The 18,758-nt window shown below is 37.3% G+C and overlaps 1 protein-coding gene across 2 annotated transcripts in view; it reads right to left on the minus strand.

Annotated features, from left to right (window-relative positions):
- The window catches only part of BTAF1 (B-TFIID TATA-box binding protein associated factor 1), a 43,712-nt gene that overhangs the window by 18,029 nt on the left and 6,925 nt on the right, over nucleotides 1–18,758 (minus strand). The window contains exons 2-16 of one of the 2 annotated variants that reach the window (XM_058421536.1): nucleotides 16,256–16,379; nucleotides 15,108–15,222; nucleotides 12,632–12,772; nucleotides 10,681–10,844; nucleotides 10,254–10,390; nucleotides 9,521–9,632; nucleotides 8,168–8,236; nucleotides 5,737–5,826; nucleotides 3,584–3,679; nucleotides 3,173–3,349; nucleotides 2,512–2,652; nucleotides 2,271–2,395; nucleotides 981–1,101; nucleotides 800–904; nucleotides 425–574 (exon numbers count right to left, since the gene is read on the minus strand). In XM_058421536.1, coding sequence (XP_058277519.1) covers nucleotides 425–574; nucleotides 800–904; nucleotides 981–1,101; nucleotides 2,271–2,395; nucleotides 2,512–2,652; nucleotides 3,173–3,349; nucleotides 3,584–3,679; nucleotides 5,737–5,826; nucleotides 8,168–8,236; nucleotides 9,521–9,632; nucleotides 10,254–10,390; nucleotides 10,681–10,844; nucleotides 12,632–12,772; nucleotides 15,108–15,222; nucleotides 16,256–16,379 — 1,867 coding nt within the window. Of the gene's footprint in view, nucleotides 1–424; nucleotides 575–799; nucleotides 905–980; nucleotides 1,102–2,270; nucleotides 2,396–2,511; nucleotides 2,653–3,172; nucleotides 3,350–3,583; nucleotides 3,680–5,736; nucleotides 5,827–8,167; nucleotides 8,237–9,520; nucleotides 9,633–10,253; nucleotides 10,391–10,680; nucleotides 10,845–12,631; nucleotides 12,779–15,107; nucleotides 15,223–16,255; nucleotides 16,380–18,758 lie in introns of both variants that reach the window. The other variant, XM_040071113.2, reaches the window with a different exon arrangement.

An 18,758-nucleotide genomic window follows, 5' to 3' on the forward strand; every position in this document is an offset into this window, starting at 1 on the left:
AATACTTGTAAATCACCTCTCCACTGACAGCATTCTGTAGTCCAGTTAATTGTATGTCACATTCCTTCACTATAATATTAAGGTTAATACTCGACATACAGCTGATAAACACAGAGGAAAAAGGAAACGTGTCTCAGCATGTTTTCAGAAATAACACAATGCTTTTGGATTTAACTCAGTCCTGCAAACAGATGGCTTTAGAGCCATGTAAATAAAGACTTTATAAAGTATCCACGTAGAGAACGCTACATAAGCAGAACTTTAATTCTTGTGGATAACCAGACTTGAGGCTTGTAAAACAGTTTATATTTAGAACTGTAGAAAGGCACCACTCCTCCCCTCTAACATCCTTAGAATGTGTTTCATACAGCTAAGCAACTTCCTACTCTTCTCAGAACAGTCAGTGAGACCACGTATCACTTACTTTGGACCTGGTTTTTACTTCTAGCAACATGTTTAAGTCAATGGGCAAGTGAGATGGCTGCATCATTAAGCAGAGCCAGGCTCCCATCCATGGACAAGCAGCTGCAACAACATACTGTACAGATGCCTTGTTTAACAGTTCCAGCCACACCTTGGGAAAGAACAGTAGAAATCATGACAAATATGTACATGGTCTACATAAAACCATACACATGCTGACCAACTGCAGGAACACTCATTTGCTCTACAGTAAAGCATCACACATGGCAATTGCAAAGTATTTAACATGAACACACTTCATCTGCACAAAAGTACAGAGGATTTGAAAGAGCAGGAAACACAGGCACTGTATGTAGGTGGTAAGTCATGTAAATACCTTGTGAATAAGATCCAGAATTTCTTGGTTGCTTTCTAAGATACAAAACTGAAATATGTGCCTCAACATGTCTTGCAGAATTGGAGTCAGCCATGTTGAAGAACTCTGAAACAAAGAAATCATATTACCAAGCACATTCCAATATGCATCACAGTGAGACATTAATAACTCCAATTCTTACCTGGTCTTGGGTAGACAACAGTGTGAATAACGTTTCCAGAGCTGCTTTTCGCACAGATGATATCGTGTGATGCAAGAATGGCCACACACGTGGCACCAAAACTGTCAGGGACTGCTGAATGCTACAGGAAAGGGAGATGTAGAGGCAGTGTCAGGGATAAAAAAAAAAAAACCAAAACAAAAAAACCAAAAAACAACAAACAAACACCCCACAAAGCAAAGTTAATTTAGTTTATTCTCATTTTATCCAAAAGAAAGCTTTAAGAAAGGAAAGTACTGCACATACTTGGTGATTTTAAGTGAACGATCAAGTTACTACAGCTTATACATTTAAAATAGTTTCAGTTGACATCTTTTCAGGAAAACACTGGTTTGGGCTTTTTTAACTGGTATAGAGAACTAGTCAATTTTGGGTATTTTTACCATGTTTTCTTCCCAGATTATACTTTAGGCTTTGTTCAGCTGTTCAGAAAAAAGGAAGGGCTGTTTCTGTTCTGAAGTTGCTATTAGGCAGTTATGACTTTACAAATAATTAAAAACAATCTTGCATCTTTTTTGCATGAACTGGTATACCAACTGATGCAAGTAGTACATGCTGAATTAAAGACCACATTCTTTATTTCAGATTTGGGCAACCACCAGCTTCAGCAGTGCCAATCACACAGGATGAGAAAAATCAAGTGTGTACAACATCTACCTTAAGTACAGATACTGAGAGTTTACCATGTGTATTATGAAAAATTTAACATACCAAGATGCAGTTCCTTTAATCTGTCAGAATCCCAAAGAGATAGCAAGTAGGCAGCATCATCAACCAGTCCCAGAATTACTGGTTATACTATTGACGTGAATTTACGTTTGTAAATTATTTCAGAACTGTTCCAATAGCAAACTTTTACAGGTCCATGAATGTGTATTAATATGCACAGTTTGGTCTCGTTTGGAGTTTGTCTGTTCCTTGTTAACAAGCAAGATGTTTGTGGGCAGGACCACCATGTGAAAAAAAATCCTTTACTAAAACACCCAAGATGAACAGAGAGAGACAGAAGGGGGAAAAACATACAAACCATGTCTAGTACACTTCTTAATTCCTTCATTGCATTTCAATAACATAATGAAAATAGAAGCACTGTCATACCCTTCATTTCATGAAAAAACCAGAGCAGAAATAAAACAGAGTTAAATTAATCATCTCCTTGGAATGTGATTTGAAAGAAACTGGTGATTCCAATTTAACAAGAAGTGGACACTCAGACCTGTAATTCCAAAGCAATACTGATTGAAAAGTTACCTGCATTTGCGGACCTGAGGGTAAGTCAGAAGGGACGAAAGAAGGATCATGATACTGTTTGTGGAAGCTGTCAAGTCATCCAACTCCAGAAGTGCATCCCACAAGGTATTAAGAATAAAAGGCACCTACATAAATAAGCAGAGAAGGTTTATCATTTTTAAAAACCCAACAAAACCAGGGCTTCCTCTAAGTATTATTTTCTTCACTTAGACTAAAACTGAACTTAAAACAGTTCTGTCACCTTCTGAGATTGAAGTTGGACCAGGCTTTCCACTACTGGTACTAAAGATGCTGCAGCAACAGCTCTGACATCATCATCCAGATCTTGCAGACCTTCAATTATTGCAGGCAGCACTTTAGGCAATAAAGTGTTGATCATGTCCTGCCAAAAAGATCAAAAGCATTTTTAAACCAAAACAGCTTATAAAGATACAATAAACTAAGATATACTCTGTGTGTGAATGGACCTGATTGCTTCAAAGGGATGGTACAGGTCCAAGATGGTAATCTAAGTATTTTAAGTTAACATTCATTACATTAGACATAAGTTATAGATTTCATGAACTGTAAGTTACTTGGTTTTGGTATAAACAAAGCTCAGTGTCTGCAGAATACCATCACAGATAGCCTAAACTTCTTGTAACACTCTGCTCTGTTACCTCACGTACAAGAGTACCACCAAGACCAGGCAGGCATATCCTCTGTTTATGTTCTGTGCAAGCCCAGCTTGCTCTATATACTTGCCGCACGGATATAAAAGTACAGTCACACATCTCAACCTACAGGACTGCAGGACAAGCAAGCTTGCTTTATCACACTTATCTACTGTTCAGCCACATCCTCTGCTTTGAGCAGAGGCTTTAGATCCAAAGTTTTCTACAATTTGTCACGAGGGTTATTACCTGACGTACTGCCAAAGCATACTTTATTCCTAGGAGACCACCATGTCTCACTTCCCACTGTTCCTGTGTAAGCAGCTTCAGGAGAACATCCACAGTTTTATGAACACCAGTTTCGTTCATGTGTTTCAATACCACTCCCAAAGTCTGAGCACAGGTCTCACGTACTGGTGCCACTACCTAGGAAAAAGTAAACAATAAAACAGGTACTTCTGTAGGGAATTTAACTTAAAAAGAGTCTGATGACCAAGCTGCTATACAAACAAGGTGAAGTTTATGTATCAGCTACATTAAATAAGCACCTGTGAGCAGGTAACAGGCATATGCAGCAGCACTACACAAGGCACAGACAAGCTGCTGCAGTGTTATCGCCTACAGAAGCCTGATCTGTTCATGTAAAGGTAACAAACTTACTTCATCTGAAACAAAGTCTCCAAATCTGTCCAGTGCAAACACACAAAGAAGTCTAATAACCAAGTCTTCTAGCCACTCCTGATGCTGCTGAATCATCTGTAAGAAGAGAGAAGTTGAACACCTTAACTACATTTATTCGTAAAGCATTTCTGATATGCTTACTTTAGCTGAAGATCTGTAAAAGACACGACAACAAATGTTCACATTGACTCAATCTAGTTCTCTTGCAGAGACAGTCCAGGCCAAGTAGTAAGCACTAATTCAACTCATGCAGATTATTATAAACTTCATAACCTGGTTGTTTGCTTCTCTATAAACTCAGTACCTTTATCAAAAGGCTAGTGTCCTGCTTTCAGCTGGGACAGAGTTAGGTTTTTTTCTCAGTAGCTGGTACAGTGTTGTGTTCTGGAGTCAGTATAAGAATAATGGTGACACTACACTGTTTTGGTTGCTGCTATATCATGCTAGCCCTAAGTCAAAGACTTCTGAATGTCTCATGCTCTGTCAGTGAGGAGGTACACAAAAAGCAGAAAGCAAGCATAGCTGGGAGAGGTGACAAAGGGACATTCCACACCACAGAATGTCATGCCCAGTATATAAACTGAGGGAGGTATCCAGAAGGGGCTGAGTGGTGCTTGGAGCCAGGCTAGGCTTTGATCAGAGGGTGGTAAGCAATTATACTGTGCAGCACTTGTTTTTCTTGGGTTTTAATTCTCTCTCTTTTTCATTACTGTTACTACAATTAGTACTACTATTACAATATTTTACTTTGTTTCAATTATGAAACTGTTGTTTGCTCGACCCATGAATTTTACTTCTTTCCTGATGGCCCCCTAACCCTCCCCATACCGCCAGAGGGGGGAGTGAGAAAGAGGCTGTGTGATGCTTTGTTGCCTGCTGGAGCTGAAACACAACAGCCTGAGAGCATCTTGTAAGGTGGACAATTTATTCCTACACAGCACACAAAGTCAAGTCATTCAGATGATCTATACTGACTAACAGCAACACATCCTAGGCAAGTCAATTAATATGCTGGAAGCATATTTACAAGTAAACAAACCCTAAAGCAGTACCTCACTGTGGGAGACCCAGTGAAAGGAAATTTCTTTTCAGTCCCATCTCCTCCAGATTTATCAAAGCTCATCTTGAAGCTCTGGTCTCTGCTCGAGACCAATAACTAATTTTCTATCTCAGAGCAGAAGCCCCATAAAAACAACTGCTCAGGCATCATCCTTCTCATCTCCACTATGTGCATACTTCAGAACTTCAGAAGTTCCTTTGAGAACTACGCTTTTAATGAACAACACTTAAAACCTATCCTGGATTTCATATTCCCATACATGCCAAAGAATTATACCCAGCATAGGGCATACAAAGCAGACTTTGAAGCTAGCTAGAACACACATTTTCCATAAAGAAATGTTTTCAAGTACTTTATCTTTACAGATTGTGTTACAATTACCCAGCCATCTCCATGGAACAAATACTACTCTACAGGGAAGGCAAGGAGAGAGAGAAGTTTTTGCTTTCCCTATTTACAAAGTATGCTGAGGTAGTACACTGATGTACATCCCATTCTTCAACTCCCTAAGCCACAAGCTCTTCCAGCTGCTTCTACAGCAGGGGAGTCAGCAGGAATCTGGATGAAATTCACTATTAGTAAACAAGTTATTACTGTCAGGATCTTTAAAAAATAGTTTTCCTTTTAAAGACTATTTTAATTCATTTTCTCATAATAAAGAGAGCAGGTTGATAGAGTCCTCTTATTGTTTAAGCAAGCAGATGGTTTAGATGGTTTGAGACACTGCAAGAGTTACATCATCAACTTGTCAATTTTGTTTCAGCACAGCCTTAGCAGGACTTGAAAACAGTACATTCTAATATGGAAGCTAATGTTTAATAACTTTATACACAACCAACATATTAATAGCTAATTAACATATTAATGGCTAATTATACATTAGTATTGGGTTCTGCAAAAGCCTTCTAAACTCAATGTTTTCTCAGTGCATACAGTGATGTCATCCAGATAATTCTGAGCAGAAAAGTTTTTATATTCCTCCACATCACACACCTGTTGCAAAGTATTGCAAGAAGTCTCTTTTCTAAACTTCATTTAAGTAAAATATTAAGTCTACACACTGGAAACTTACCTCCTCTAAAGAGCTATCTCCCATTTTACCACCACTTTTACCATGAGCTTTAAGTATCTCTCTCAGTCCAGTACCTGCACCATGTCGAACCTAGAAAGTGAAATAAAAAGTCAGCTTTAGAACACTAGGGAACAGAAGACAAAACCCATGTTGGAAATTTGAAATAATACTAGTGTATTCTTAACAGAGGTATTTCAAGAGCTGCAGAATTAGCACTACTTAGACCTGTGGGAATTACTAGATCAAATCGCATACTAAAATATACACGTGTCCAAAACCAACCTCCTTTTTCCCAAGTATTTGCCAGCTTATGAACAGAAACAATTAAGAACTGCTTCTATTTTCTAACACATTATGATATTTGCACTAATGCAACCAACATTCATTTACTTTTACCTCACTATGCTATATGGCACTAGTTGTCAAAGAGAAATTTGAAGATATTACTGTTTTTATTAAGTCTATATGATAAAGCAAATTAATATTATAGTTTCAAGCACTTCATGTTTATTATTTTTCTATAACTCCCTGTATTTCTCAAACAGAGTTTGGATCCTCACTGAGTATTCTGGAGTCTGCAAAACAAATTTCTGGGAATTACTGCTCTGCCTAACTTACAAACCTGCCTTTACTTGACTGGATTTTAGAAATAAGCAAACAAGTAGATAGGAGAATCCAAGTTATAGGCACTTGCATGTTCTCACCAAACATGAACAGCTGAACACACTAGGAAGAGTTCTGGAAATAACAAGAGCCCAGTAGAAAGATCTGCTAAAGACACACTTGTTTCTGGTATTTCTGATACCTAACTGGACTAATAACAGGCTTATCAAGGAAAGCTCACTCAACAGATATGCAAAGTTACAAAAGCAGGGTTTTGGACCAGGTTCTCATTGAGAACCCTTACATAAGTTAGAAGATAATTAACTCTTTTGTTGCTAGCAGAAAACTGTTGCACTTAATTTCATGGCAGTAACAACTAGAACTGAGTACTTGGTAGCTCCTCCCTTCATCAGAATATCTTATATGAAACACAAACATACGTGTCCCCTGTGTACAGCTCAGTGGCTACTGCTCAAAGCTGTAAGCAAGCAAATAAAAACCAGCCAGTCTAATTTTAAAATCCTAATTGTTCATACACAACAATTTATTTGGTCTAAGATGGCTGATGAGCTAAGTTTCACAAGTCAAAAGGAGGAGACTTTGCTAGCTAATGTCTCAGCTTCTGCAAACACAAACCAGTGAGACACATATGTATAAAGGAAATACCAGTAGCTGGATTCATCCTGCCTGACTTCAGCTGCCTGTAACCATGGCAAGCGGTCTGAAGTAGGTGACCCAGGTGATCTCTTGACATTGCAAGATACTGCCAGAGAGCCACCTTAAACATACATTTTGAGGCAGGTTAACCAGTTATTCACCCAGAACACACTGTAATAATGATTCTGTATTGATCTACTTCTTTTATTAAGATGTATGTGCCTTATATCAAATGGACTAAGAATGCTGTAAGAATGTTGACATACCAGAAGACAAAGGGACCTGGCCTTCAACTGTAAGCAGCCTGCTTTCAAATAAAGTGAGGCTTTTTAGCTCAGATGCAGCAATGTGCCACACAAATACAATTATTCTTTTTCTGGGCCAAACATAAATCATATGCACCCAGCACAATTATCTCTGTTTCCAAGTTTGAGAGCAAGTTGGCTCTGCCAGCTCTGACATCACCAAGACTGTCCTACAGATACACAAGGATGTCAGAGATGCTGTTAATATTTAACTCTTCAAAAGATCAGCTTAAGAAAATGAAATTAGTTGACAACAGTTCTTTCCACCTTCTGCGCAAGGATATTAGATCATTATCAGCTACTTCATATTTTTTACCTGAAATTTCTACCAGTTTTAAAAATTGTATAAGACCTGAATAAAGAGGTAAGAACCATTTTTAATCTTGAAAAAAAGCAGTCTAAGCAACCAGATAGCTTTTGTAGTTACTAAAGGATTGATTCCCCTTCCTTTTCTACTAACTTTGCATTAGACAAACATGCCACTGTTGACAGCAACAAATTCACATACTATTCCTCAAAAACTTGAAGAATCCAAGCTTGTTTTAATTGCTTAATCTTTTTAACCATAGATTGATGCAATTTCATTTTGCTTGAATTTCAATACTCGCATAATTCTCACTTCTATAATGACTGCTTTTCATATCTTTCCCATTCTCCACAAGTATACATTACCCATCTGTTTTCCATTCCCCTTTAAACAAGTCTTAAAAAACATTTAAGTTGGCTAAAAGAAAATTTATGTAATCTATATGCACAAATGATTTAAGTTTCGATATCCGGCAAAATTCTACATACAGTGTTTGCATTTCTGTTGAAGCCGTTTTTAAAGCCTTATAGTTCCACCTTAAATAGTGCATGTGTCTTACCTCCCATGAAGGGTTAAAGAGATCATTGCACACCTCTTCACAAAAGCTTTCCAGAGGCCATTCATTTGCCTAAATCCATAAAAAAAAATAAGTATCAGATTTAATTAAAAAAAAAAAAAGAATAATGAACACATTTTATCTTGTTGTCTTTGCGTACTTAAATGGCATACAAAAAACTCTAAAGGCTTAAGTACTTTTCTTCATTACTGGACAGAATTAAAAAATCTTCTTCCCCAGTTCAGAAACTTTGCTGATTAGCACTGGATCTCTTAAGAAGTTTATGAAGCTTCTGTTAACAGTGTAACCTCTTCTCCATGGGAATTAATTTTGATGTTCTGGAATTCACCTTTCCTTTAGAAACCACACTGAGGAAGAAAATTAAGCAAAATCTCTTTTTGTACCCAGTGATCCTTTTAAATTTACGAACTTCGCCTTTGAAGGACGTAATAGACAAGTCTCAGTTTGAAAACACACTACATAACAAAATTGGGTCAAGGAATCCAGCAATAAACAGCATCCTTTTCTAAACACATTCCACTTTATGAAAACCAAGGTATATCCACTATCCCAAAATTTCCTACATGGAAGCTGACATGGCTGTGGAAAGGAATTTTTACTACCATTAGTAAGTTCACATCAGCACATACAGAGAGCAACTGAAAGATAGCTAGCCACCAGCAGCTATTTAGCCTGTAGCTGTAATTAATACTTCAGATTACTTTTCCAATCATTTTTATGCAAATAAAAAATTAATTACTGAACTATGTCTGGAAAACTATTTTTGTAGGATGCAGACTTCTCTAGATAAAGTCTTCTTAAATAAGCTTCTATGAACCACTTATAATCTAGTTTACCATTTCTTAATTTTTAGCTTTTCAGTCTATTGAAACTAACACAGTTTTTTCCAAGACTAAGGTAATTGTCTTAATCTTCAACTATTATATTCAACTAAGACAGAACTTAATTCTAAATTAAGCCACATTAAAGTACAGCAAAGATTAAATAAAGATTAAATAAGCATTTAGATCAAATTATTTGTGGCTCGCTGTAATCCTACCATGTAAGTGTTTAGCAGAGTTTTCCAGTTTAAACCCAGGTCTGATACCTGTAGCCACCCACTTGTGTTAATTTGGGTCACAAACTGCTACCAAAGGATTAAATGCTCTCCTCAATGCTGTAACACAGTTAGTAGCTCACTTGTATAAAATAAGATGGCCATGACATTCTTCATTCCATTTCCCTGAATGCTAAAATGACTAAAGAATGTGGGCACATGAAGGAATTTTGTTCCAAATTACTCTGCTAAAAAACTGAATGAACATTCCTGCTAACAGCAAACCAATACCGTCATACCTCTTCCTGAGCATTTTCTACCCATGTTTTTGAGTCTGTGGCAGGCTGGTTGATGACAACATTTGCAACTTTTCTTCTTTTTTCTTCTGGTTCCCCATCAGTGCTATCATTGCTGAGAAGGAGCAAAGTACACGTTTATGAACTGGAAGTATGCTTCAAGGGAAGTAATTACATCTACAATTGGAGTCTTCAGATACAATAAAGTATGGCAAGAACACAAAACAAAGAGGTTTAATACTGTGAAACATGCAAGATGGGTAAATCTACATGTAAAAACAGAAAATGCAGTGAGGAGACAGGATGCTGTCCCAAATTCACAATCCATCTCAGATTTGTCCAAGAAACGCAGCAATTCCTAAATAAGATCAAGAATTTTGTTCACCACTTATTATGAACACAGTAGATACAATAATATGGCACTATAAACTACAGTGAAGAACACAACACACATCAGAAAATTCTATCCTAAATTTTTAGTTGCTCAAGCCGTATTTAATAACAGGGACAAACCACACATTTCAGCCGTAGCATCCCATTAAGCTAAGATGCCTCTGGAGCTGGGTCCTCAACAAAGCTCTCCTGGGAACAAGCACTGCACACAAGCTTTCCACCATCAGCACAATTAGCACATAAGAGATTTAAGATGCAAAGACTGTAGGAAGTTTCTCAACAGATAAATCAAATTTCAATCCCAGCTTAACTGAAATAAAAGGAAACTAGTTCACTATTATACCTCTTCTCATTAGCTTCCACTGCATCTCTGGATCTTTGCTTTGCAAATAGCTTAGCCATTCTTTTGGCTTTATTCTTTTGTCTACTGCTCATACCAGCTCGAAATTCTGAGTCAATTAACTCAGCAGCCTGAAGAGTCTGAAAGAGAAGTCATTCATTGTCAATTCTCTTATGATGGAAGTCCTGAAAAACTCTCAAACCCACAATGCTCTCAACTTTTCCAACCCTTCATTTCAAACATTTCAGCAGTTTGACATCAAATAATACTAACAAGCAACTATGAGACGTAAGAACTCAGGAGGCCAAAGCATACTGCATTAGCTGCCAATCATCTTACTTAAAATATAAACATTATAACCACAAAAGCTTAAATAAAGCAAACCCACTGTATTATTCCTTGCAGTCAAATAGCCCAAGGTTTTACCTACAGGTTGTTTGTTTACTAGTAAAACTGAAGAAGGAGAATAGTCCAAATCTTCATCATTGAACAGATCCTCAGTATTCATTCCAATTGCAGCACCCATATCTAAGCCAAGTTTCTTTTGCAGCAGTTTCCTTTGTCGTGCTATCCTCTCTTTAGGATCAATTTCACCTTGAAAAAGGGTTTTAAAAGAAGATGTGTCTGATTTACAACCAGATATTTTACTGACAACTTGCTCAATGTACATAACAAAGCCAAAATTTACAGGATTAAGTTGTACTTGGCTAATACAATCTTCTAAAACAAATCACACTGATACTCAGGACGACCTTTTCTGCTACTGTACCCACACAAGTACTTCAACGGTGATCAAGCAAATTAACAGATACCACCTCAAGAATGTGTGGTTTCAACACAAACTATAGAACACCTAGACTTTGGGAGCATCTACATTTACATAAAAAATATAAGATTTTCGCACCCAAGAAGAATAAACCCTCCAAACAGCCCAAAACTTGTAGCTGGTAGGGCTGTCAGACTTCACTTTTTACACGCACAGTACAGAAAGCAGTCAGGAGGAGCTGGTTTGTTGTTTTGGTTTGTTGGTGTTGTGGTGGTGGTTTTTTTTTCTTTAGTTACCAGCACAAACTTGTAAGTAGATGACCAATAGAAGCATGATTTTGGGGTGCACAGCAGGTTAGGTAGTAACTAGTAGTTAATATTATCTGTACCAGTAAGCTTTTTTAAACTGCATTTAACTGACAAGCAAATACAAGCAACTTTCATTCTTTATAAAATATTTTTCCTTTCTAACATCATCTTGGGAATAATTGTCAAAGACTAACTCTAAAAGTTATTTCAGTTACATTATGTCCATTCATGTTCTCTACTTAGTTGAAAGAGGAAACTGCTATAAAACATGGAAGAAAAAGCACACTGCATATTTTCCCATGAGTTAAAAAAAGCAGCAACAAAAGCTTTTTGTTTCATTTTCTTATTTTTTGATATTATATTGTATTTACTTTCATTCTTGGGAGTTTTTTATGTGAAATCACGGGACACTGGGTTAAATATCAGGCTTCTATGAACTGAAGTGTTGGGTTTCATTAGACAAGGTGAAACTTGTACACCATTTTATTAATCTAGCTAAAAAAAATGGCAAGCAAAATTAGCAACCAGGCTGAAGAGACAGGACACTGCTCAAGTTTCAGTAGCCATGGGATCTGCTCCTTGCTGAGCTACTGATCTTCTGTGTACCCAGCACAGAACCCATCACATACAAGGGACAAAGAAATCAGGGCTACAGTCAGATTCTTATCAACAGTATCACTCAATTTGTCGCAGAAGCTGGTAGATAGCCTGGAATTGAGAGCAGGGAAGTACAGTAATAGTAAAAAATATCTTAGATTAAAATAATTGAGTGCCATTACACTGACAAACCAACTCTCAGCTAAAAAGTTATAAAAAAAATTAGACAAGTCACTCGAAACAAAGAAACATTACATAGGCACTGATATTTGATCTTCCAGCTTTGACAATCTTACCACAGTATTTTTCATGCAATCTTTCTATACTTGAAACCTTCAACCTTTTAAATAAGACACATTTCCAAGTGTATGTGGGAACAAGCATGAACTAGGTGAAGAACAAGCAGTGATAGTGCCTGCCCCTTTTAAAAAAGTCCACAGAAATCTTTGATGCTTTTTCAGGCTTCCACCCCTTCTCCTCCACTGTTCACACAGTATTACTGTTATGACAAAAACCCAAACAAACAATGCATTCCCTCTAAAAACCTGTGTTACTTGAGGAAGAAAATGCAAACCACTTATGTTGGGGAATATTTTCTGTCATTATTTCCTAACATTCTGAGAATCCATGGATGGCTAGATTCAAAATGCTGCCCCAACAAACTTTTTCAAATCAGTAAGTTTTCTTGTCTGCAAGTAAATTATAGATACCTGATTTATCATCTTGGACTTCAAATTCTGCACCAGCAGATCCAAGAAGAGACGCCCCATGTTTTAACAACCGACATATATCGAATCTGTCAAAACGCAACCGATCTGTTGAAGGTGAATCTTCATTAGGACTTTCTGAGCCTGGTTCTAGGTAGGAAATAAAAATAACATGAAGGGCAACGTGATGAAATTTTTGTTCAAAATTCTGGCAGAAGATTAAGGAGAAGCAAGAAATAATAACTCTTCGCCAAAGAATCATCAGACATACAGGATTTTGATTCACAAAGTATAAAGGCTCCATTTTCACAAAGAGAGACTGAAATAGGTCACTAAATATACCTGAATAGGAAAAAAAAAATGTTTTTCCCTTGATAAATTTAGCTTTTAAAAATCTTGGACAGTGACCTACCACCAGGCCTTCTCTGTACACACAGGGCCAGCTCACAGTTTTGAGCTGCATATGGCTCACAAATAGTATCACACCAACACTGCTGTGTGTCCCTACCAGCCAAGCAGCCAAAGCAGGGAAGCTGGAGAGTGGCCTAAACTGCTGTGGGAGAAAGGGCTGCTCACACCTAGCTGTGAGCTCTTCTCAAATACACAATTATCTTTTCAATTTCGTTAACAATCTGACAGGCAGATGTGGACGATGCATTTAAAAGGGTGCTGTACTCTAAGACTAACAGGTTACCCAATTTCCATGTACAACAGGCATGCTAGAAGTAATACTTGAACTAGACAAGTGAAATGAACTTCTATCCTTGGTAAAGACAGTATACAATAGCAGAGTCCCCAGCTGCGGTAGAAGGGGTTGAAACTAGATGACCTTTAAGGCTCTTTCCAATCCAAACTATTCTGTGATTCTGTAACTAATTATTTAGTATATGGATAAATATGATTTACTGGGAAAGAGAACTGCTCTGGAAAAAACCATCTTTCAATAATATGATTGTCAACATCCTTAAAGAGCTGCAGCAAATGGATAGAGGTCATCCAGTGAACATAATGCATTTAAAAGCTTTTGGCAAGGATTCATATGAAAAAATAAACCAGAAGAACCAGGTTAGCACAGAGCTGGGAAGAACATCCTTCTGCAAACTGAAAGGTAGAAGTTAGTTCTGGAGTCCCTTAGGGATCAGTGTTGGTACCAATTCTTTAATCAATGGAAAAGACATTCACTAATGCACTCTCCTCCAAGCAGGCAGGTGACACTAAACTCTTTTAGGTAGCCCAAAGTCACAATGGCACCAAGGAATCCAAAGAGGACTTCCAGAACAGACTAATGGATAAATAACTACATAAGGTGTAAAATGAATAACCTAAACCATGCCTACACAACACTGCATTCAATAAAAATCTTGGAGGCATTTCTGACAGTTTTCTGCATTCATCTGTTTACTGAGCACTGGAAGCAGTCAACAAAGTACTGAGTCTCACCAGGAAGGACACTGATGACAGGACAAAGCACATAATTTTGTCACTATGTGTAAATTTCAGCACTCTAGAGATGTAGGTAGACTGTATGGAGTTCTGTGCATCTGAAGGAGGACACAAGTAAGAGAGAGCACAGAGAAAAACAAAGTTATTTAAGAGACAAAGCAGCTGTCTCATGAGGAAAGACTGAAGAGACTGCAAATCTTCAATATGAAGAGAAGTTGTTGGACGAGAGTAAATATGATGCTTTAAAAAACTAAAGACAATGGACAAGGAAAATGCAGAGCTTGGCTCCTCCAATTTGAAGCCAACAGAACTGGGAGGCACCAAGTGAAACAAATATGAGCTCATCTCAGACAGATGTGAGTTTCATTGTTGCTGTTTTAGCAAGTGTGTGTCTGTTTTTAAACGAGTCAGTGAATTTCTGGAACGTGGGCCACAAAGTTGTGAACACAGACAGTACCAATGGGTTTGGACAAAATCACTTAGGCCATAACTCAACAATTAAGGAAACTAACATTCCTAACATGATGATTTTATATGAAAAGAAACAGAACAGACTTGAGCAAGCTGCCATTCCACCTCCCTCAGAAAGGTGCTTGGATTAAGGGAACAGTGAAGAAAAGAGTTTCTGCAAACTATCATGACAAAGTTGATTGGCTAAACATTTTACCATTTTACTAGTTATTCCTTTTCTTTATAAAAGCCTTATGAGGGTACAAAGCACAAGCACAGGAATTCTGGAAGAAATAAAGTTCAGGAACATCTAAGGCCGAAGAGGTTTACTTACAGTCCTACTTCACAGAATAGTCTGAGCTGGAAGTGACCCAGAAGGATCATCAGGTCTAGCTCTTAAGTGAGTGGCCCACACAGTGACTGGAACCCACGACTTTGGCATTACCAGCACCCTGCTCCAAACAACTTACATGTAAATAAAAGTCTATGCTCATAAAAAAATCAAATGACAGATGCCTTGAAAAGTCTCATATCACAGTCTGTATAAGATAAGCAATGAGTTATACACAATTAATTGAAGGAGCACCTTGTTTTGATCTAGGAGTTGGATTCCACTCAGGTACGTTTTTCACTATTGCTTCGACAGCCTGGCCAGCCGCAATCCGAGTATCCCAATTCGTACTTCTCAAATACACTAACACCTTCAAGGAGAGATGAATAGGTAAATAAGTATTTGCTTGAAAAGTACTTCCAAAAACATCCATCAGCTGTTATGCTCTATTAAAACACAGTTACTTTAATGCTGTGGATTAATACAACACTCAAAACAAAAAAGCAAACAACAAGAAAACAAACCAAGAAATGCCAGCAGCCTTCTCTGTATTGCTCACTGCTCAGCAGAATACTTGCCAGAGCCAGATCTTAAGACTATAAGATATATTTAGTCCAATCAGTTAAACCGAAGCTTGATTTCCTCCACATACTGAACAAGGCTTGAGAGACTTTATTTTTTTTGGTTGGTTGGTTTGTTGCTGGCTTTTTTTTCTACAAGGAAGCGTTCAAAATTGATTAACAGACCTTAAAACCCTGAAGTCATTTAACCCAAGAAGAGATACAACATGGGTCACTTGAAGCAATACATGCCCTTCTAAACTAATTCATCACTATGTCACACATCTGGAAAAACTATTTCTTTCTCTGAAAGCAGTTTGATATTCATGATTTCTTCGCCACTCTGTTGATAGCATCAATTGTGATGAGAGCACCTGTTCAATAAGAACAGAACTGAGGTCACTGAGCCATCTCCACCTGTCAGATATGGACTATTTTTGGTGGTTTTACTAGACTTGGTCAGATTGAAGTCTCTAACGGAAAACTCTTCCCAATTTCCAGCCCTTTTTAAGACAAATAGCCTCTGACATTTTTGTGCTTTATCACACAAGTAATAATCTTTGAAGGCAAGAGCAGAAATCTTTGTAAGGCAGTAGAGCTTCTTATAGAAGAAAGTCTGACCTTACAGCAAATGCTGAATATCAATACTGAATGCTAAGTGAAACTTAAGTAGTCATTTCAGAAGCTGACAGAACAGCACCTTTAACACAAGCAGCCCCTCATCTTCTTCATTCTCTTACTTTTGAAAAACATAAGACCACAATGCATTTTTTTTTCTTCCCACACCCCATTAAACTAGTTTTATTCTCACCATTAAAGTACGAGGGAAAAAATTATGCTTACTTTAGATAAGAGATTATTCAGTTCATGAGGATGCAGTTTCACTACTTCCCCAAGTTGCTGTGCAGCTGCTTTTCTTGTTACTGGTGTTGTACCGGTGTCCAGTAAAATAAAGAGACGATCAAGCCTAAATGTGATTGACAAAAACCAAGAAGTTATGCTATTCATAGTTCAGTTGCCCATTTCTATTAATATTCCCCCACATTTTTTAGTTTATATAACTGAAAGATGTCTGCCTGAAGACTGTCCGTTGGCAGGGTGAATAATATACTATTTTTCTAGTGGTAAGCATAGCTGTTCTAAAACCACATTTAATTTAGTAACAACAACAAAAAAGGGCAATTTTAAGACGTGCTCTTTTAAAAAATCTACAGTTACAAGAAAAAAATTAACCATCCCCATCTTTGTTCTGTGATAGAACATTTTTCAGTCTTGAAACATAAATATGCCATAAGTGATCATCAAATTTTATTTGACAGAAAAAGCAGAGGGCTCAGCTGTTCCTATTGTGCATTATCACTTCTAGTGACAACAGTCTGTTATCTATAACACCAAACTCTGCTTCTCCAGGATGACAAAGTTTTACTTTTCACACTTTTGCCCCCTAATTACCTGGAATACATAAAACCAAACCTCTTGCTGTATTTACAGTCTGGAAATCATCTGATGCTTCTGCCCTTCCCACAAAATACAGGGATTTAACCAGCAGATCTGTTTCTACAGTAACTCTGTATTTAGTGAAAGACTCCAATCACGTATTTGTAGAACAATTCATTTATTTCTTGTTTAGTTACTGAATGAGAAATAGTCTGTCTCTATGCATATATTCACATAACTATCTAGATACTCAAATCCATTACTGAAGTCACAAGTGTTCATTATTCCCTCCCCTATCAGTGCGTTGATCAGAGCTCTCTAATGAGTGCCAAGTTTATGCATTAGTTATTGGGCAGTATGAGGTTATTACTGAGTATGAATCTAGAACCTGTTCAAACAGTGCAATCAAAATTGTTTCTTCCAGCCTTATCATAAAAATACTACTCCAAGAACTGCAACAATACAAAACCGGACCTTACCCAGCATGGCAGAATAAAGATATCTTTATAAAATAAAGGTATCCTGTCTTCATAAACACACATCCTTGGTTTGAGCACACACAGGAAAAGACAAATGCCTCGTCTCTGTTTGTCTGTTGCTACTAATTACATTTCACGTAAATTGCCTTTGATATTAGTTCCAATAATTTAAAAAGAAGAAAAAGACAACACCAAAACCTCTTTCCAACATCACTCGATTTCGTATTTTCTCTGGCATGCTTAAACTGCACTTAATCCTGAGTATACCTTAATATGTCATAACACAATAGGAACTGCAGTGCAGGGCCAAGGCGATACCAAAACCCAAATGATCTCATAAGTGGAGGTATTAGATTCAGTATTCATTAGATTTAAAAACTTCTAGCTCAAAGTATTTAAAGTAATTTTAATTTTTTAGACACAATTCTGCTATCACCCTAGGAATAATTCTCTTCCTACTACTAAAAGAGGTGAGCTTATTTCAATTTCTGTAGATAAAACTAGAGTTTCAATTGCTATGATTTACTAGTTAGTAAGTTGTTTTAAAGTCACAAAAACTAAGCCCCAGATGTATCTAATCCAGTAGTTGTGTGATTAGACAGCCAAGGAGAAAAAAGTTTTACAGACCCAACACCTCTGAATCCCTGATAGTGGACTAGTAATGAGAAACATACCAGGTACCTCATTAGTTGCCAGTATTTTTTCTTCAGTACTTTTGATAGTAATAACCCAACCTGATTCGCAGCAGTCATTATCATTCAATACAAAACACTGTGGCTTTCAGAAGAACCACTGCTTGCTCCAATTTGCTGGGTCTCACCCCTTTCATTCTTCAGCTCTGTGTAGCTCCAGTGTTCCATGCTCAAGTTTGCCATCTAGTACCACACACTCCTTTAACTATCAAATTATCTTTTTTTCATCTGAAAGTCAAGCACAATGTGTAACTTTGACCACTTCCTCAGCTAGAACTCTTCGTGTGTCAAAACAGGAGGAAACAACTAAGTCAGCCTACCCACAAAAACTCAACTTGAATTCCAGACTTAGTTATAACACTACATCTTCACTCCTAAAACCCACAACTCTCTAAAGCTGTGTTACCTACAAAATACAGTTTGTTTTGTTTGGTTTTTCTTTTAACCCACAGTGTGCTTGGTTTGGAATTTGTTATTTTAAATTGTAATCTGCTTAACTTGCACACAAACAAAAAAAAATCACTTGTCTGACATCACTACAGGAAGGTTTCAGCTTTCAACTACAGCAAAATACATGGAAACATGATTAACACATACAGCCAACAACATCTGACTTACAGTAGTCCTGGTCACATTAATCATTCTCTTTTCCTCCCACAGGAGGATGTAAAATTCCCAAACTAATAATATTTTGGAGCTATTAAGATTTTCAACTTAAGTGTTGGCATTGCTGCAGCA

The sequence above is a fragment of the Hirundo rustica genome, chromosome 8 (assembly GCF_015227805.2).
Source record: "Hirundo rustica isolate bHirRus1 chromosome 8, bHirRus1.pri.v3, whole genome shotgun sequence".
Taxonomy (NCBI): domain Eukaryota; kingdom Metazoa; phylum Chordata; class Aves; order Passeriformes; family Hirundinidae; genus Hirundo; species Hirundo rustica.